Source organism: Salminus brasiliensis, chromosome 23, assembly GCF_030463535.1.
Source record: "Salminus brasiliensis chromosome 23, fSalBra1.hap2, whole genome shotgun sequence".
In the NCBI taxonomy this organism is placed as follows: domain Eukaryota; kingdom Metazoa; phylum Chordata; class Actinopteri; order Characiformes; family Bryconidae; genus Salminus; species Salminus brasiliensis.
Genome location: NC_132900.1, coordinates 25,303,667 through 25,324,390, shown reverse-complemented (window position 1 = coordinate 25,324,390; position 20,724 = coordinate 25,303,667). Strand labels below are relative to the sequence as shown.

The window sequence follows — 20,724 nt, the reverse complement described above, 5'->3', positions numbered from 1 at the left end:
GTACAAATCCTGGGTCATGCTGTCTGCCTTTAGCAGCCGGAGCCTGAGAGAGCACAACTGGCCTTGATCTAGGTGGGTAGATGGCTCACTCGCCCCTCACATAACTTGATGGCACATGATGCTGGCCGGCACGGGCATCTCCTGCCCAGCACGTTGTTTGCCCAGTGATGCTGCATTAGCTGCGGTTCGAAAAGAGGTGGTGGCTGGATGAACATGTGTCAGAGGAGGCATGTGTCAGTCCTCACTCTCCCAGTGTTGCCAGAATTATATGCAAGAACCAACTAGTAGGTCGGGTAATTGTAAAAATCTTGGTTTACTTCGCCATTATTACAATTCCTGCAGGGCAATCAGCAGAAATGGGGTGCTTTATTTACTCCAGCATGTTTAGTCCCTGAAGTCAAGAAAGAAAGGAGTGAGAGAGTGACAGAGAGAGTGACCGAGAGAGTGACAGAGAGAGTGAGGGGAAAACACAGTGACTCAGACTGTGTTGTTTGGATGTCCATGAATCTGCTGTAGAGATTAAAGAGCAGCCTCCAGCTCTCTGAGGGTCATCTACGTCCTTACGTGTGTTTGTTTAACAAGAAATGACACACAGAACACTTCAAAGGCGCCCAGTCTGACTTTCTGGACTTAGCGTCTGATGGAATCGAAGGCGAGGTGGAGAGGTGAGCAGTGTCAAAATGGACATATATGAAGTTTCTGAAGGTGTGAGATGATTCATTCCTTTTCAATGACATCATACTCACAGAGGAAATGACATTGTGATGGGGGGTCAGGGTATATTCATTTTTCAAAACTTGTCTGATTATCTTGGTCTGGTTCAAAGAAGAGCTCTAATAAAAGCTCTAATAAAAAAAAAAACATCCAAAACTATCCGGTGTTTACGCAGCATCCATAGTTTCTGAGGTATGCAGTGTACTCTGTGGTGTCCAGTGTTTATGTTGTACCAGTGTGTTTCTGCTGTCTCCTGGGTCTCTGTTAAATCTGGTGTTTCTGGGGTATCCAAAATTTGTAAGGTATCTTATGTTATGTATCAAATATTTTTATGGTTTTCTGTGGTCAAACACTTAAAAAAAGACTGCAGTGACTCACCAATGCCGTAGAGTGCGATCTTAGTGCCTCCTTTCTGCAGCAGAACTGGACTAATCTCCAGCTTCTCCACTGAACGGCTACGGCCAAAGTGATTCACCAAACCAGCGCAGCTCAGCAGGTCCAGAGCACAGAGTCCATCAGCCTGGGGTGAACACACACACACACACACACACACACACACACACACACACACACACACTTTGAAAAAAACAAAAACTTTGAGTTTTTAATTTGAATTGCAATCTGCTTTTAAAAAGTAGCTTTTAGTAACAAAGCCATTGGGAGGGGTTCTTGGGAGGGGTTCTTGGGAGGGGTTCTTGGGAGGGAGGGGTTCTCTGGAGGGGTTCTCTGGAGGGGTTCTCTGGAGGGTTTGAGTGGGTTCATGGGAGGGGTTCATGGGAGGGGTTCATGGGAGGGGTTCATGGGAGGGGTTCATGGGAGGGGTGGGTTGGGAGATTGGTAGGGGTTCTTTGGAGGGGTTCTCTGGAGCGATTCTGGGTAGGGTTTGAGTGGGTTCATGGGAGGGGTGGCTTGGGAGGGGTTCTTGGGAGGGTTGGGAGGAGTTCTTGGGAGGGGTTTTTGGGAGGGAGGGGTTTTCGGGAGGTGTGGGTTGGGAGGGGTTCTCTGGAGCGATTCTGGGGAGGGTTTGAGTGGGTTCATGGGAGGGGTTCATGGGAGGGGTTCTTTGGAGGGGTTCTTTGGAGGGGTTCTCTGGAGCAATTCTGGGGAGGGTTTGAGTGGGTTCATGGGAGGGGTGGCTTGGGAGGGGTTCTTGGAAGGGGTTCTTGGGAGCGATTCTGGGGAGGGTTTGAGTGGGTTCATGGGAGGGGTTCATGGGAGGGGTTCATGGGAGGGGTTCATGGGACGGATGGGTTGGGAGGGATGGGTTGGGAGGGGTTCATGGGAGGGGTTCAAGGGAGGGGTTCATGGGAGGGGTTGTTTGGGAGATTGGGAGGGGCTTTCGGGAGGGGTTCTTGGGTGGGGTTCTCTGGAGCGATTCTGGGGAGGGTTTGAGTGGGTTCTTGGAAGGGGTTCATGGGACAAAGTTGAATTGAATTAAACTGAATTAAACAGTAATGAAGCTTCTTAAGAAGCTCCTCCACCTGGGTGACAAATTCTCTATTCAACACGCAACAGCAATTCTATAAAGTCTGAAAACCACAGTGAAGGCAAACAGCGGCCCAGCTGCTTATTACTCACACTACAACAAAATCCGTTCTACATCATCTCTGAGTGTGCTGCCCCGACACCAGCTTTATTACGAGTGCTTTTATTACTGATTTCAAGCTGCAGTCGGAATCACTGCTCAGACCTCATGTTTCAAAACCCTGCCACTCTATTGCGCTCCTTCTCTCTTTCTTTTTTCTTCCTGTCTTCTAGGGAAAGAAAATCTATTAAATATTTACTTTTATCACACTATTGGTCACTGTGATGCAATGTCAGAAAAAAGACTGCTCTGAAAAACTGCTTCAAAATTCCATTCAAAAGTCCACTGATCAAACTCACAGGTCAAAAGTTTCAGAACACACCCAATTTTTTTCCAGTTTTTACTGATATTTAAACTGTACCTCAAATGGTGAAAAGATAATCAGTACTGCCAACTGCCACCCTTTTTTTAGGGAGCAAGTCATTGGCAATGGAAGTGAATTAAGCTTTGAAAATTTATGTCTGTATATAAGCAGTGCTGCAACAGAGAGCGTTACTGCACTCTCTACCGCAGTAGTTAGATACTGTTGCACCTCTGGATTGCTATAATAACATCTATTAAAATATACTTAACAAAGGTACACAGATAGAGCATTCTAACTATTATAAGTGGAGCTCTTTCCTTTAGGGAAATGACAAATAAAGCCAGAGTGTGGAAAGTACAGCTGCGTACACCAATAAAAGACTCTTGAAAACTGCAGAAAACTGAAAAGGGAGAGTCTCACACACTCAAATCCACACCAGCATGTGACATCTCACATGATAACACCTTGTAGCTCCGCTCAACACTGGACCAAGTCTCAGTTTCAACTTGGAGGTGCATGTTTGACAGGTGGAGTGTCAGTAAAAAAAAAAATCATAGCTCAGACGGCAAAGCCAGTAAAGCAGGCTTGCCTGGGCCTTGCAACACTGCCAGTGGACTACTGAAAAAACAATGTGTGTGTTCTAAAACTTTTGACCAGCAATGAATTGATTATGATGGGACAATTACTGTTTTTAATGGTACATCACAATACTGCACAAGGTGCAAAACAGGAAGGCTCCTTAGGGGGGTACCAGACCATAACAGCCTTTAACACCCTCCCAAGGTCAATTAGAGTGGGTTTGGTCAGAAGTGTTCACCACCCTAAAAGCTCCCTCCCCGAAAAGCATTACACCAAATGGCCATGAATACAAGATCTGACAAGACTTTGGGTCTAAAATGTATTTATAAAAATTACATATCATAAAAATGGTGGAGGGATACATGCTGCAGGGTGTTGTGCGACAAAAAAAAATAATCCCCCCCCCCCCCCCCCCCAGATTCGGCACTATTTTACCATCACTCTCAGAAGACACGTGGAGGCTCATTGGTGGACTCTGAAGGTAAATTAAAAGGTTATATTTGAGTTGTAGTCATGGAAACCGGCACCTGGTTTCATTCATCACCACTGTAAGGAAATCTGAGTTGCTAAGGTCCTACACAAAAACTGTGACTTCCCCTTTAACCCAGTACGCCAACAGAAAACACAAGGGTGGGTGTTTTCGTGACCTCTTCTTTCTGAAAAAAATGCACATAGAGGAACAGCTCCATCAGCCAACATAATGTCCATAGCTAGTCAAGATGAGCTGTTCGGTGAATTACATGTTCTTTCTCACACCAGGACTGCACATAATCGCCTTGTTTTACCCCAGAGGCAACAGCCTGGTCTGACCGTGCTATACAGCAAACTCTGCCTCATTTCCTCAGTACAGTGCTTCACAGGCTACATTCACCTTACAAAGGGGCTTTCAGAGTCATTCTACAGCAGCCATCTCTAACCCTGGCCCTAGAGACCTACCTTTCTGTAGGCTTTAGATCCCTAATCCAGCCCCTAATCCTGATCCAACTACTCACTGCCTGTAGAAGTCCTTGATTGGCTGCACGGGACGTGTTAGGGTTTGGGTTAGAGCTAGAGCTCCCTGGGAGCATGTCTAAAGACCACTGTTTGGAAAGCTGTGTATGGGCAGCTCTCAGTCTGTCATTACAGCAATTACAGTCATGGTTAAAAAAATAATATGTGATGGAATTACACATAAAAGTCCAAAAAAGGAATGGGTTATTGGCATCTACCATCAGAGACTGCACAAGCTTGATTTACACTGGAGGTATGCAAAGAGGAAAATCCTACTGTGACAAAAATATAGGCTAGACTAGAGATCCAAAGATCCAGTTAGAAAAAAAAAAGATAATCCTCAAGCCTCCAGGTCTGAAATATCATTAAGTCTAACTTATCGGACTTATGCATTATGATTCGGAGCCATGTCCTGTAAACAGAAGGTAACCCACCTCGTACTGCGGCTCAACATTAACGCTTCTAATAATTACTGTAATCTCGGCACGCGGGAGACAGGAGTTTGTTGTAAGAATAAATATGTAGGAATCTGATCATTCTTCAATAAAAGCTCAGTTTTCACTCCACTTTGCTCAAGTGAATTAGCTTTTCCATGACTCGCTTTCTTCTCTGACCGTCTCTCGTGTTTTTCCCATATGTGTTATCTACTTTTTTCATACTGTCTCAAAATATTACTGCAGTATACGCTGCATTATTGGGGGCTGAAGGTAGCGTAAGGTGGTTCTAGGTTTACGTGGCTCATCCCACGTTATTTTCGAACCAGAAAAAACAAGCAAATATAAAGTTCAGTTTGCGCATGGGGTGATGAACTATGTGAACACTGTGCATGATTCAAAATCAGTCATTCAGTAAATGTTAAATCTTCAGCCTGGCAACAAAAGCTAATGAATCAGGAGAGAGGAGCTGGTTAGCATTAGCATAGTTAGCAGGATGACAATCTGTAGCCCCTCTCTAAGCAAGCCTTTGCTTAGCTAGCTCAGCTAACATGTGTAGTGTACAAACATGTAGACCAGTCTTTCTCTACCTACCCCGGTCGGATCGTCGTGGTTTCCATGCACGCTGAAAATAGGGATGGAAATGTTCAGGTTTTCATCCTGGTAGTTCACCCACGGAAACCTGACCCAAAAGACAAGAGAGTTAAATATATATTATTTCATTTTCTTATGATTTACACTGTCATCCTGACAGACTGTGACGCACTATTTGACACTGCGATAGCTTACAGAAGGCACAGGGAGCCCTCTACATTACTTTGTAATGTTTATATAAACCTGACTGTGATACACTACAGGAACCAAAGGGGGCAACATTATACTTTGAGAGGCACGCTGAGTGCTACAGGTTATGTAAAATATAACTTTATGTTACATATATTAAAATATGCTTCCATATGCATACTGATTGAGATCAGGAGATTCCTAACTTCACCGTCATGGAAGCAGGGGTCAAGAAATGCTGACCTGCTGTTACCAAAGTTGACTGCCTGGTCACTCAGGATGTCGAACAGGATTGGCTTGTCACCCATGCAGTATTTCCGCATGATCTCCATACAGCTGTGCGTGGCTTTCCGAGACGGCTTGTTGTCATGGAAAAGATCCCCACCTAGCAACACAAAATCCACCTGGCAAGGAGAAAAGGTGATGTGTTAGATAGAGAGAGATTCATTGGTCGGTTGGTGTGGTGTAATATACGCAATATACAGTACAGTCATGGCCGAAAGTGTTGGCACCCCTAAGGGGGTGGATGGGGAAAAAAGGCAAATTTGACAATTTCACACAAAACTCAACCTGGGACCTATTCAAAACTGTTTGTAAATAACTTAGTTTCAAGCATGTGTGGCAAGTAACAGGCGTGTCTAATATAAAATCTCACCTGAAACCAGATAAAAAGGTATAGATAGAGATAGAGGAAAAGGAAATCTTTGCATTGGGTGTCTGTGTGCGCCACACTAAGCATGGAGAACAGAAAGAGAAGAAGAGAACTGTCTGAGAACCAAAATTGTGGAAAAATATCAACAACCTTAAGGTTACAAGTCCATCTCCAGAGATCTAGATGTTCATTTGTCGGCAGTGCGCAGCATAATCAAGACGTTTACAACCCATGGCACTGTAGCTAATCCCCCTGGACGTGGACGGAAGAGAAAGAACGATGAAAGGCTGCAACGCAGGATAGTCCAGATGGTGGATAAGCAGTCCCAATCAAGTTCCGAAGAAATTCAAGCAGTCCTGCAGGCTCAGGGTGCATCAGTGTCAGCACAAATTATCCGCTGACATTTGAATTAAATGAAATGCTATGTCAGGAGACCCAGAAGGACCCCCACTGCTGACACGGAGTCACAAAATAAGATAGACTGCAGTTTGCCAAAATGTATGTGAGTAAGCCAAAATCCTTCTTCTGGGAAAAAAATACAGCTTTTTGGTAAAGCCAAACCTATAGTCAAATATGGTGGAGGTTAATTTAGGATGTTTTGGGTTTGTCTGGCACAGACCCAACTATAACTATGCAGTACCATCTATATCCATCTATTCCCATCTATATATACCCATCCATACCTATTCATACCTATCTATACCAATCTATTCCTATTTACACCCATCAACCTCCATCCATTACCATATACCTACACCAAGCTATTCCCACCCATACCAATTTATACTCACCCATTCCCATCTTTACACATCTATACCAATCTATGCAAGAGTTGGCAGGATTTTTGGTCCATTCCTCCTGACAGAACTGGTGTAACTGAGCCATGTTTGTAGGCCGCCTTGCTCACACATGCCTTTTCAGCTTTGCCCATAAGTGTTCAATAGGATTGAGATCAGGGCTTTGTGATGGCCACTCCAAAACTTGACGTTGTTCTTCTCAAGCCACTTGGTAACCAGTTTGGCAGTTTGCTTCAGGTCATTGCTCATTTGGAAGACCCATTTACGCCCAAGCTTTAACTTCCTGGCAGGTCATTGCTCATTTGGAAGACCCATTTACGCCAAAGCTTTAACTTCCTGGCTGATGTATTAAAATGTTGCTTCAGTATTTCCACATAATGTTCTTTCCTCATGATGCTCTATTTTGTGAAGTGCACCAGTCCCTCCTGCAGCAAAACAACCCCACAACATGATGCTGCCACCCCCGTGTTTCACAGTTGGGATGGTGTTCTCAGGCTTGAAAGCTTCCCCCTTTTTCCTCCAAACGTAACGATGGTCATTATGACCAAACAGTTCAATTATAGTTTCGTCAGACCACAGGACATGTCTCCAAAAATGAAGGTCTTTGTCTCTGTGTGCATTTGCAAACTTTATTCTGGCTTTTTTATGTTTTTATTTGGGGGTAATGGCTGAGTCCTGGCAGAGTGGCCTTTTAGCCCATTTCGATACAGTACTCGTTTCACTGTGGATAATGACCCACTCTCACCAGCTTTAGCCAGCATCTTCACAAGGTCTTTTGCTTCTCTTCTTGGGTTGATTTGGGCACATTTCAGACCAAAGCATGTTCATCTCTGAGATACAGAACCTCCTTCCTGAGCGGTATGATGATCTTGTTTGTACTTGTGTGTAATTGTTTGTACAGATGAACGAGGCACCTTCAGGTATCTGGAAACTGCACCCAAGGATGAGCCAGACTTGTGCAATTCCCTTGCTGATCTCTTGGCCGATTTCTTTCGATTTTACCATGACACAAAGAAGCAGTGTGTTTCAGGTGTGCCTTAAACTACATCTACAGGTGTGTCTCTAATTAACTCAGATGTTGCCAATAAACCTATCAGAAGCTTCCAAAGACATGATATCATTATATGGAATGACCCAAATTGTTTAAAGGCATGTTAAGCTTATTGTATTTTAAACTTTTGACTAATAAAAAAAGTGCCTTCAAAATTCCCTCTCTCATTATTTTGGAATTTAGCAAATAGAAATAATTTTGGGAATCCTAATTGACCTTAAATTGAAAAAGGTTATTCTGATTTCATGTCAGACAGTGAGAAGAAATGCATGTGTTTTTATATAGTGTATCTAAACTGGTTTAAACTGCACATATACTCACCCACTCCCATGTATACCCATGCATTCCCATCTGTACACATTTATACACATAAATACCCATGTAAATCATGTTTACCCACCCCTTCTCATCTATACCTATATCTATAGGAGTTTCCAAACTAAATAAATTCAGTTTCAGTAAGGGTACTGTGCCATCTTAAGTGTCAATAAATGCACTTCTGGAATGGGGTAACTTTAACAGTGTTTCATCAAACAATAATTTAAAACAATTATGGAAATTATGGAATAATAAATTCAGAAAAGCAAATAGCTTGAAGGAATGGATGGATGTTTCAAACCAGTCATGAAGAAAACATACTGACTGAATCCAGATGCTTTTTTTTTTTACTATCTATTTTCGCTTTCCTTATTTACTGAAACACCGATATCTGCACCACGGGAACGTCATCTACCTTATTCAGACTCTGAAATAAGTGTTTGTGTAGACATGCAGACATCTCACCTCATTTTCCTTTGCATATGCCATTATCTCATCAAACGTCACAAATGTATCATTTCCCCTGACAGCGTCCTTCTCCAGGTATCCCAGATGGATATCAGTGGCAATGAGAATTTTAAACGTGTCTTCATCCTCCCTGCAATAAATAGACACAGAGTCTGAGACCAAAAAGAGCATCGCTATGAAGCCCTCACATGATAACATTCAACCTATGTATTTTACTCATTTACTTACATTACATTCATTCACATACATAATTTAAACATTTGCATAGCTGGCACAATAAATGGCTCATGTGCAAATCCGAAACCTTTTTCTACATGAACTACACGTTTTTAGTTTTCTTCATGGAACTTTGTAGCTGCTTTGTACACTGGGTTAATAATTCTGGATGAATAGACCTATAGAAAACGTTCTAAATTACATTTACAGCAAATAGCAGATGCTCTTATCCAGAGCGGCTTACCAAAGTGCTTCACTGTTTACTCAAATACTGTTAGCTCGTTTTAATCGGCTAGGATTCAGAAGATCCTTCTAAGCTTTGATTCTACTAAATACAGAAGTTAATATGGAGACCATAATACTCTACACTACACTTCCCCCAAGTACTCTTGGAAGAGGTGGGTTTTTAGTCTGCGTTTGAAGACAGCGAGCAACTCTGCCATTCAGACACCCAGGGGAAGTTTGTTCCACCACAGAAAAAAGCCTGGGTGCCTGCTTCTGTGGATCTTAAAGGATGGCAAGTCGAGCCGAGCAGCACTTGAAGCTCGAAGGTTACTGGTTACATTGTATTCAAGTTTGGAGGGGCTAGTCCATTCTTGGCTTTGCAGGCCAGCGTCAGGGTTTTGAATCTTGGAAAATTACCTGCCATAATCTCTTATTTATTCTCCTGCAAAGTCACCATTTTTGAGATACATGTATTTTATTGGACAGCGACGACATATAAAGCTATACAAAAGGTAATCAATTAGTGTTTTTTTTTGTTTGTTTGTTTTTTTAAACGTCCGTCCCTCAAAAGTGAAGGCACAAATGTGCTGCGGAATGCAAAAAACTTACTTTTGCAACAAAAAGGCTCATTTATTTTATTTACCCATAACATACCCAGTTTTCAATTACTCATTTAACTGATTTAGGATCCACTATGAAATCAGCACACACTAAGAATTATCCAAGATATGTTATGAATTTTCCAGTATTCACTATGAACTATTTAGTAGCTATCCTTTATCAAGTATTTACTATGCAATATTCAGTAACCACTAGGAATTATTCAATATTTACTGTGAATTACTCAGTATCCAGTAACTTACTTTTGCCATAGAAAATGCTCATTTTCCTAATTAACCCAAAACCTTTCTTCAGTTATTAATCTCAAAACTTACTATTCAGTAATTATTGTGAAGTTATTTAGAAAGTATTTTTCAGTATCCACTATGAATTATTTTGTTTCCACTGTGAATTAATCAGTAGCTACAGTAAATTATTCAGTATCGACTCATTTATTTAGTATCTAATTTGAATTAAATGGGAATGTTCAGAGCAAAGGGAAAAACGTATATATAGTTGGTTAAAAATATACAGTATAATACAAGTATAATCTTGGCTAAAATAACTACATATGACAGCAAACCAGTTGAATAGCAAAGCTGCTCCTCTATCCCAGCACATGGCACATTACACAATGAAGGGCTATTGAGACCACAGCCCCTGCATGCACTGTTCATTCCTCAATCACATGTACAGCATGAGCAGCATATGCTCCATGTCTCCATGATAATAGTGCATGATATAGTTCCTTTAAATTATCCAATATTTTCTATTAATTTTCAATAAATTCCCAAAGTTTCCACGGAAAGTTTAGATTTTGAAATATTTCCAAAGTTCCCAAGCTAAAGTTCCCATTGGAAACTACCGGTAATTTTCCTGGAAATCTATCTGAAATTTTCCACCCCTTTGCAACTCTAGTACCTAATAGGAATTATTATATATCCAATAGGAACTATGTTCTCTGTATTATTCAGTATCTACAGTGAATCACTCAGAAACTTCTATGAGTTACTTACATTGTATTTCCAGCTGAGGTCATCTTGAGAGGGTGGGCAGAAAGGTCATCAGCTAACCAGTTTTAAAATGTTAAAATAACCTAAAGAAGAAAAATTCAAAGAATGTGTCAGTGTACATCATCATCAACAACAACAACAACATTACTTCAAGTAGTTCTGCTCAAACTCACAGTCTTCACACACACCGCTTAACTACAGACTATGTATAAACTACGGCCTAATCTGTTAGCTCACTTCAGGTCTTGTGGCCCTTTTATTTGCACGTTTGCCTTATGGCCATAGTATGTCCCATTTCTCATTTTGCCCTATTTCATTGATCCACCGATGACAATCTGGAGGATCACAACTGAACACAAGTTCCCTGTCCTATACATACTGTCCAGACTGCATATTCCTCCTAATGCCTCTAGATCATTTAGCAGTGAAAATATGAATAATCCATGCAACAAGCAAAGATCACACACACTGCATAAAAGCTCCTTTTTTTATCTCATTTATTTCTGTAAAAGAGAAACCCAGCTTTGACCCAGCGGTGCTAATATGGGCCTAACAGAATACAGCTAGAATGACCACAGATTTCTATAGCAGTGCTAGTAAGGCATCCCCTAATGGTTATATGCATTTGATCCTTGTGTAGAAATTGAACAGTGATTAAAAAAAAGTCATTTTCTTTTACATCACAGACATCATACAGACATCATGTAATACAGATTCTACCTTCTGTGTTTTTAAAGCACTGTTTACAAAATCTGGAAGATGATAATTAGTGTTTTCAAGGTTTAGCATTTTCAACATGAGTCATGCTGTCTGTTTTAGTGCAGTTTAGTTATTAAACCAAAGATAACGTAAAACCTGATGAATGCACAAATCACAATCCAATCGATATATCGACAAAATTGAATCAGTGACTCCTGCTCACACACTTCTCGGATTGTTTACACCTCCATTAGCTGGTACATCTCGCAGAACTCACTGTAAACACCCATTAACTCAGACATTGTAGGACAGCGTAGATAAACAGGAAGCAGTCCGCTCGGTCACACGGCTGCATATTTAGCAGGTAAAGTTTGCTAATTCAGGTAATAACGATACAAACAGCTCGTTTCCAAAATTCCATTTACCTCAGAGTGACCAGAGAGAACACGTGAAATTTCCCTCCCCCGGAATTCGTCGGAGCGCAAGGTGCATGATGGGAAATGTAGTTTTCATTGTAAAACGCACCGCTGAAACCGAGCTGTTCTGAAACTACATTTCCCAACACGGTCAGCGCCAAAAGGGAGCCCGGGCTGTGAAACCACGCAGCTGTAAGGAAGGTTTTCTGCAGTGTGTTAGAGAGCGGTAAGTGTTTATTTGGAGCTCGAGTTCTAGATATTATATCCAGAATATGTGTCCTAGCTTTTTATGCACTATATTTTTTAGCGCACGAACTTGTTTTGTTTGCTGAATAGGCTTGTTTACCTCGCTGTTGATCCTTATTTGCATGACAGCAGTATTCTCAAAGCAAGCACAGCATGACAGACAGTGCTTCAGCAATGCTAGCTAGCTACCTCTCTCTCTCTCTCTCTCTCTTTTCTTCTCTGTTCTAGCAGAAAATATCTGGACTATATTTTTAAGTGGAGCTGTCATTGTAAAAAGTGTAGGACTCTTAGTAATTTCAGCCTGTGATACGATCAGTCATAAACCAGTATGAGCCATTATGATTAGTGCTATCCTATGCTGGTTAAGATCCCATTAAACAGATATCTGCCAATTCGTTTCTATTGGGAGGCACAAGTTTAGTACTGCTCCTGTTACTCAGGGTAGCCACCAAGGCTCTGTTCTTGGCCCCCTGTTTTTTTTATTATTATTTTTTTATCATCATTTCAATATTATGCAGACAACTCTCGGATTCACCATTCATATTGCAGGCACTCATATTGGTCAAGCACTACCTTTCCAAAGGTAAACGCAATGATGTCCTTCCATCAGTCCTTTCATCCGAGTCCTCTTTGAACCCATTTTACCTTTGAACCTCACGTTAAATCCAGTGTATTTACATCTGGGCAACATTGCCTGACACCTTATGCTGACTTATGGGGACAGTGATGGCTGAGCGGTTAGAGCTCCAGGCTATTGATGACAAGCTTGTGGGTTTGATACAAGGGCTCAGCAAGCTGCCACTGTTGGGCAAGGCCCTCCACCCTCTCTGCTCCCTGGGCACTGGAGTTGGCTGCCCACCGCTCTGTGTGTGTGTGTGTGTGTGTGCTCACTGATTGGTAAGTAGAGTGACAGTGACAGACACTCACACCTTTACTTTAAAAGATGCTGAGATCCTGCTACATGTCTTCCTGACCTTCAGGTTAAGCTGGTGCAACTCTCTCTCTCTCTTCAACAGTCGCACTGGCTACTGGTAACAGAACATGTCCATTACAAAAATCTGCTAACCTTCAAAGCCATGCAAGGTCTCACACCTACTTCTCTGCCTAAACCACTCCATCCACATCCCCCATCTCACAAATTAGGGTGTGTTGCTGTTAGTGTTTCTTGCTCTCTCTCGCTGGAACTCTTTAGCTTCATCTGTTCGCTCTTGCACTTCTTTTTCTACCTGCTCCTCTTTTCTCCGAATGCTTCCCCTCCCTCTAAACCACTACTGTTGACTAGATTTTCTTTTCTCTTGCAATTGAACAGCAACCTTGGGTCTGTGAAAGGTGCTATATAAGTCTGATAGTGTGCTTGCAAACAACCTTTGGACTTGTGAAACAGTATTTGTACAGTAAGGGGAAAAAATGTGGCCAAAACAGTCCCATAGGAATGCATTGAAATGTGTCTGTAAACTTTTGAACTAAGTCACATATTTCAAGCTACAGCCACCGAATGTGGAACAATTGTATGCTTTATGCTGTTTAAATCGATTTTCCTTCCGTTTTTCTGTAAAATGATCGTACGTTTTTGCCCATAGGAATGAATGGTGGACTTATCAGAAATGGTGTGTCACAGTGGGCAGCTCTCCCATATACCAGCTGAGAGAACGTGCAAAGAGCAATGGAGAGAATTAATTACTGTCTGTGCATGGACAAACTTTTGGGACCCCCAAGATTTTTTTTGGGACCACCACAATTTTAGCCAAAAGTTTGTGACACAGCTCTATTAGCTGTTTTGGATGAGCTATTGGACCAACTGTATGGCAACTGAATCACAGCAACACTTAGCTGCAAACACACTCACAGTTTCTCCAGTAATGGATCTGCTAGTTGTTGTTTTTATTATTATTATTATTATTTGAATTATTGTTGTTGTGAAAAAAACACATGGGCAATGCTATTTAAAACTGCCACATAAACAGACCGTTCAGTCAAGTAACTTGATTACTTGCCATTATAGGGCATTCACTGCATCCCACATAACCATGTGGGTGTGAAGCAAAAGGAGAAGGTGGAAGGAAAAAGTAGTTCCTCGCTCATAATCACAGCAATGTGTCTGATGAGGGTGTTTGTTCCTCTTTTAGTGTGAAGTGGATGATGGAGTTTCCAGAAGGTTTCAACCAGCTGGACTTGCTGCAAACTCATGGCCATATGATCCCAGTGGGGACGGAGAGCGCCTGGGAGGAGGAAACGGGCGAGGATGATGACTACGACGATGACGAAGGCCACCACAGTGAGGAATGGTACGAGCAGCAGGAGCTCCAAATGAAAGACAGTCCAGCAGAGCTGATGCTCTGGGCTGCGGAGAAGAACAGAGTAAGTGATGTTTATCTTCTCGCACAGACACAAACACACAGCCGCGGTTCACAGATACACTAATACATGCAAATTAAGCAGCGGGAACCAAATTGCACTGCCAGGAAGGTGCTTTCATTGGAAGTACCTGTTTTTGTCTGATAGGGAGTACAGTTGACCTTTCTGTGCTCTGGGTCAGTTTTTGGCTACTGTAGTGTAGTTTTGGTCAAATTTTTTGCAGAATGCTGGTAAAGTCTATAACACCTTGTTTTTTAGCTTTTTTTGAGCTTCGAGAGTCAGTTTGATGATGAAGGTTCCTGTTAGTGCCTTTTAAATCAGTTGCAGAATTCCTGTGAAGGAGGCGGAACCTTATAAGCTCTACATCAGGATGGACGGCTCTGGCTTTAGAGAGCCATGGCATTGCATGGTTGCACATGGTATGGTAATATGGTAATCTTGGTATCAATCAAGTATCAGGAAGTTGGTAACAGGGAGATGCAGCTTGGACATCATTTGGCCGTCCAACAGTACAATGATCTCAAACATAGTCCACCTTAGCTTGGTTTCAGAAGAAGTCCTGGACGATTCTTGAGTGGCCTCACAGTCGGCTGTGAAAACATCGAAAATTTTAGAAAAAGAAAGCAGTTGCAGCAGCAAAACCAAGAATATTGGTGAACTGGAGACCACTGTCCATGAGGAATGGGCTAAGATTTCTCAGGAACGCTGCCTGAAGCTGGTGTCTGGCTATGCTATCACATTTGCGGTAGGTCTAAACAGTAAAAGGGTGCTCTACTAAGTCCAAAAGACGCTTGTAATGAACTGGGCGAATAATTCTTAGACTGGCTTTGTTTTATTGGTTGAAAAGCTGAAAGTTTGTAAATGTAATGTGTAAATGTAAATGCTAATAAACCTGGGGTAGGTTGAACAATTGTGATTGCAACTCTAGATGTACAGTGACAGGCTGTAGCTCCATCTGTTGCTGCACTATGTTTATCAGCCTCCCTATACCCCTTTCATCACTGGTCAGTTTCTGACCAGAGGGCCACTTACATACTCACATATTCTATGCACAGCAATGACACTGACATGGTTGCGCTCTTTGTAGTGTGTTTTTGTGGCGCTGGTAATAGTGCATCAGGCACAGCAGTGTTGCTCAGTGGTCAGAAACTGAAGGGTTGGAGGGTGGCTAACGCAAGCTGTGCATCCACAGGTGAGCTTCTGTCTGTCTGTACACTAACTAGCAAGTTGGAGAAGTCGCTCTACTGTGCTGTGCTCTGCTGTGTGTGTGTGTGTGTGTGTGTGTGTGTGTGTGGGTGTGGCCCTGCGCAGACTGCTGTAATGTGATATGCATGCAAATAGGGCTCACTGAGGTGCAATGGGAATGTCTCTAAGGTCGCCTTCAGCAAATATTTTGTGTTTGTCATTGTATTTTTGTATTTTTTTTTAAACAAAACAGTACAACCCGCTATTAGGTATGAGCTATGAGCTGAAGGGGGTCAGCAGGTTAGTCATTTATTTATTATTTTTATTTTTCTTACCAGCGACACCCACAGGAATACATTTCATAGTATACACAAGAACTGTCCAGTTATATTACATCAAATAATCACAGCAGCCATAGATTCAGTATATTGTGTGATTCGGTTGCAATGTTTTTTGTTGTTGTTTTGTTGTATTTTTTGTGTTTTGTATGTTGTTTTTTTTTTTTTTTTCGAAAACTGTCAGTAAAAAAAAAAAGCCAATGTTATTTGCCGTAAAAAAAAAAGTTGACCCACTGCGCACTACACGGAAGTGACCGATACTGGGGACGGCTGTTGTTAGGGGACTAGCTGCTAGCTATCAGGCTAAACACCGCAGCGCAGACCGTGGTCCAACTAACTGAAGCTCAAATACACACTTGTAGAGGATAAAGCCTCATATCGGAGTGTTTTCGTTTTTTGTTTACAGGCACATTTAGTAGACTGGTTGATCCAAGTTTGCTTGCTCTCCCTTTTAATCAAACTAAGCTCGTTGCTAAACTCACAAGTAGGGTGGACTTGTTTTTTCCCCACCTGTTTCAGAGCATGACGTCACCGGTCAGTGAGAACCCACAGCGCCATGTGGGAATGCTCTTATTTGGCCGTGTACTAGATAGACACCGAAATTTGACACATCGACACGTTGTAATTTTTAAATGCCACCAAATGTTTAAATACAGCTGTTATCCCTGTTATATTGCCCAACCCTAATAGACACCAGCTCCTTCAGCATTTTGCCTGAAATACATGGTATATTAGCCAGGATTGTCTGCTGCTCTGGGAAGGCTTTACACAAGGTGCTGGAACATTGCTGAAAGGAGGACTTCAGCCCCGCGAGGGCATCAATGAGGTCTGGTCCTGATATTGGGTGATGTAGGTCTGCCACTCCAACTCATCCCAAATTGCTGGAGGGTTTTCTACCCCTCTAGCCCATGCCTGGCATTGGGTACATTAACCTTAGGCTCATGTGCTTACGGCTGCTCCGGAGCATCTCGTTTTATTAGCCAGGGCTTTTCTATGGAGATTATATAAGCTGTGTGTTGAACTTTACATCTACTGAAATGGCTGATTTCACTAATTAGGAGTGGACACGTGTGTGTGTGTGTGTGTGTGTGTGTGTGTGTGTGTGTGTGTGTGTGTGTGTGTGTGTGTGTGTGTGACTAATCTAAAATGTCATTAACATCCGAGCAAGGGAATCTATTTAGAGGTGTTGCTTTTCTGGTTTATGGCAGTAAAAGATTTCTCCTGGGAATAATGATGATGATGCTGTTGTTTAGAATCTCTGAAGAGGAGAGAAGCCATCATTATGTTAAATGTCAGCAAGTTCCAGCGGACCTCTTAAGCTTTTCATCCCAAGCTGGCAAAGCTTTGAGACTTAAAACTTGGAGGATCTGAGACCCTTAAAAGGGTGGTTCTCACTCTTTATGCCAACAGTGTAATGAGTGCAGCTTTATATTATTAGACCTTTGTACACTGTCACCGTTATTGAAACGCCTACCTTTTGCCTCCACTCAGTTTGAGATTCGCTGTAGAGGCAGCGGTTTTTAATAAAGCACATGGTGGGCAGTGATTATTGATTACAAATGTGACCTTAAAGTGATGCTGTTGAAGGCTGATTCCTTATAAAAACAATTTGAAGGCACCAAATAGTTCATTTGTTGTTCTTTGAAGTATAAACAATAATTATAATATAAATAACAAATGTGATTGTGATGTGCATGATTATTTGCATAGGAAAGAGATTATACGCTCTGCTTTTATCGACTGCTTTGTCACCAGCGATGTCTCGTGGAATCCACATAACATAGTAACACTAACAAAAAGAACAAAAAGACTGTAATTATTCCCTAGTGTTGCTGTCCTCTCATCATGTCCTCTCAGCATGATGTGCTGTTAGTAACCTATAGAGATTGTAGTCGGTAAGCTTTTAGCTTTGCCCCTGCTCGCCAGGTTCGGCTTTCTCCAGTCTTGCCAGTAAAAACAATAAGCCGTTGCTTTCCCTTCATAGTGTTTAGCTCCAGTTTGGTGCAGCTGAGGTTGTCCAGTTTGTTTTTGAGGGAGTGGATGCTAAAAGCTAGCATCAGCTGGCGTTAGCTTTAAGCCCAGAACAGGGCTCTGGGGGATTCTCAATACAAAGTACACCAAGTTCAGACTGGGGTAGTTAGTAGTACCCACTTGGCAAGTTCGACTCGCGAGAGCAGGAGGATGCTGTACGGGAAGTCTGCAATTGGAACAGCAGCATGGTGCGTAATGCATTCTGGGATATTTGGCTGTGCCAAGTCCACACAAGTCATGTCCTCATGCACCCTCGAGAACACGAGTAGAACAAGAACACGTCCGGGCATTCGGACTGTACTTGGCTGGATGTAAACTTTGGAATGGTGCAGTACTTGGGCTTCGACTGAGGTAGACGGTTTCACAGGTCCACAGGAAGACAAGTGCAGACAAGACCAGGTTGAGAATCGACCTCTGTTTGCTTCCCAGCATCGAGTTTGGGCTACCCTTCTGTGGCACAGGAAAAGCTTTGATCACAACGCCTGGTTCACATAGCAACCGTATTCCTATAACTGGCCATATCTGGAGGTGATGAGCTGCTCTCCAATAGCAACAACATGATTAGTCGCCATGGTGTTTTACTTGGACTGTGTTTTGGCATGATGGTGGTACGATGCGCATCACGATACAGGGGTTACCATTCAATACACAGCGGTATTGTAAGCAAGACAATATGTTGCAATTTTTTTCAAATAAAATTTTATGAAAATTCAGCATAAAAACACACTAATGCATAAAATCTGAGGGAACGAAAATGAGAAGAGTGGGGAGTACGACACTGCTATCTAGCGGTCTGGGTTTAATCACAACACAATGAAGACAATGAGCCACTGTCTGCCACCACACAACCAAAGCATATAATACTGCATGGCTCAGAGGCATTGGCATTCGAATCTGGGGTCATGCTGCCTGCCATCAGCAGCCGGAGCCCGAGAGTGCACAATTGGCCTTTTACGGGGGGGTAAAAGCAATATATATATATATATATATATATATATATATATATATATATATATATATATATATATATATATATATATATATATATATACACACACACTGTATATACTGTGTGTGTAAGAATTAGTACAGTATCTCAAAACATAATGTTATATTTTACATATTGTGACGCTTCAGCAAAGCATGCAAAAATCAATGTTTTTTGCAGCCCTACGTTTTACCGTTTCACCAGCTTTGACTAGGGCCTGGTTCTGGGTGAACGTAAATTTGGGGAAGGTGTCCAATAGCATGTTAAATTGGTGAGGCAAATCTTCTTGATGATCTCAGATCGATTTCATATCAATGTATGAATATGAACTCATTCCCTTTTTTCCCCTCTCATATTGATACCTTCTTCAATATTAATAATTCTATTATCTTCCCTTCGCAGCTTGCCACAGTGAAGCGCCTCCTTGAGGGCGACCCTTCCCTGGTCAATTGCCGCGACGACGACAGCTACACCCCTCTTCACCGTGCGGCATACAGCGGCCATTTATCTGTGGTTTCGGCTCTTCTGGATGCGGGGGCAGAGCTTCACGCGCGGACAGTGGACGGCTGGACTCCGCTCCATAGTGCCTCCCGCTGGGGGCACACTGCTGTGGCGTCCTGTTTACTGCGCCGGGGGGCAGAAGTCAACGCCATGACGTCGGGTCGACTCACACCCCTGCAGCTTGCGGCGGGAAACCCTGCGGCAGCTCTGACTTTGGAGCTGCTGCTGTCACAGCGCCCCCTGCGAGTCGGACTGAAGAACAGCGCTGGGGAAGCTGCTTATGACATCGCACTCCGAACGAGTGCACACTACAGCCTGTTCGAAATGACGGAACCGTGTAACAACGTTCACTGACGTCGAGTTTCTGGAGAATGTGACATGACTGTGTAATGAGCTAGGACAAACGGACCTCTATTTAATCTCAAATGTAAATGGGCCTAGAGCTGAACCCTGTGGAACACCCTGGAATATATTACATTAAAAATAAATATTTAAGCTGATTAAATGAAAACGGATGAGCAAGAGATCTGTGAGGTTTCTTTTCCCCCTTATCTCGGATGTGGTATGTTTGTTTTTTGCCATACTAGCGCTTTAACTCAGCAGAGGAGACACTTATGATTAAGTATACAACAGGGCATTGTTTTCAGATCCTGGTTTTGGAGTGTGTGCACTGTTAATCCATGTTAGAAAACGCCTAGTCAAGGATTCAGCTTGTCAACTGAATCAGTTGTGGTGGAGTAGAGGAACAAAGACTTGTGTATCGATCTTTATCCTGTGGTTACATCAGGAGCAGGACTCTAAAACAGAGTGCAGTTGGAGAAGTAATGTAAATATTTAACACTGGACTCCACCTCTGTTATACTAGCCTTTATATGAGGCATGAGGTACTAAGCAGATCTAGGGCTTATCGCTCTTCAAAGTGGCTGCCAGGCAACTAATCAGGCTTTATCATTTAAAAGCTAATATTTGCAGTATTTTAACAATTCGTGCAATTCTATTTGGCAACATTAATAATAGCATTTTGTTTCAGGGCGAAACACTGATCTTAAGCAAGCTGATTATGCACTGTAAAACTGTTGAAATTAGAGCTTTAAAGCTCCTATTATTATTGCGATGTTATGTATGGATATGAGCCGAGCTTCAAATCTCTCATACAAGCTCCGCTCCTGCAAGGTGATTGCAATAGCTGTAGTTAATAATAGACTGTATAAAAAGAAAGCACCATTCACTCCCACA

General features: G+C 42.3%; 2 protein-coding genes across 4 annotated transcripts in view; one reads left to right on the top strand and one right to left on the bottom strand.

The window, feature by feature from the left end:
- mre11a (MRE11 homolog A, double strand break repair nuclease) overlaps positions 1 to 11,888 on the bottom strand; it is an 86,490-nt gene extending 74,602 nt beyond the window's left edge. Inside the window, exons 1-6 of one of the 3 annotated variants that reach the window (XM_072668609.1) lie at positions 11,854 to 11,888; positions 10,733 to 10,812; positions 8,673 to 8,805; positions 5,633 to 5,793; positions 5,201 to 5,288; positions 1,093 to 1,234 (exon numbers count right to left, since the gene is read on the bottom strand). In XM_072668609.1, the coding sequence (XP_072524710.1) occupies positions 1,093 to 1,234; positions 5,201 to 5,288; positions 5,633 to 5,793; positions 8,673 to 8,805; positions 10,733 to 10,755 (547 nt within the window). In that variant the 5' untranslated portion in view covers positions 10,756 to 10,812; positions 11,854 to 11,888. The other 2 variants (XM_072668610.1, XM_072668608.1) reach the window with 2 other exon arrangements.
- A 120-nt stretch (positions 11,889 to 12,008) lies between these two features.
- On the top strand, positions 12,009 to 20,003 carry ankrd49 (ankyrin repeat domain 49). The gene is made up of 3 exons (XM_072668816.1): positions 12,009 to 12,070; positions 14,217 to 14,448; positions 19,390 to 20,003. Exons 2-3 carry the CDS (start codon positions 14,227 to 14,229, stop codon positions 19,840 to 19,842), a joined length of 675 nt encoding a protein of 224 aa, XP_072524917.1. The 5' UTR covers positions 12,009 to 12,070; positions 14,217 to 14,226; the 3' UTR covers positions 19,843 to 20,003.
- Positions 20,004 to 20,724: the final 721 nt, after the last annotated feature.

Coding starts and splice junctions, on each gene's coding strand:
- ankrd49 (XM_072668816.1), top strand. CDS start 14,227: ATGATGGAGTTTCCAGAAGGTTTCAACCAGCTGGACTTGCTGCAAACT. Junction 14,449..19,389: donor GGGCTGCGGAGAAGAACAGA/GTAAGTGATGTT, acceptor TTCCCTTCGCAG/CTTGCCACAGTGAAGCGCCT.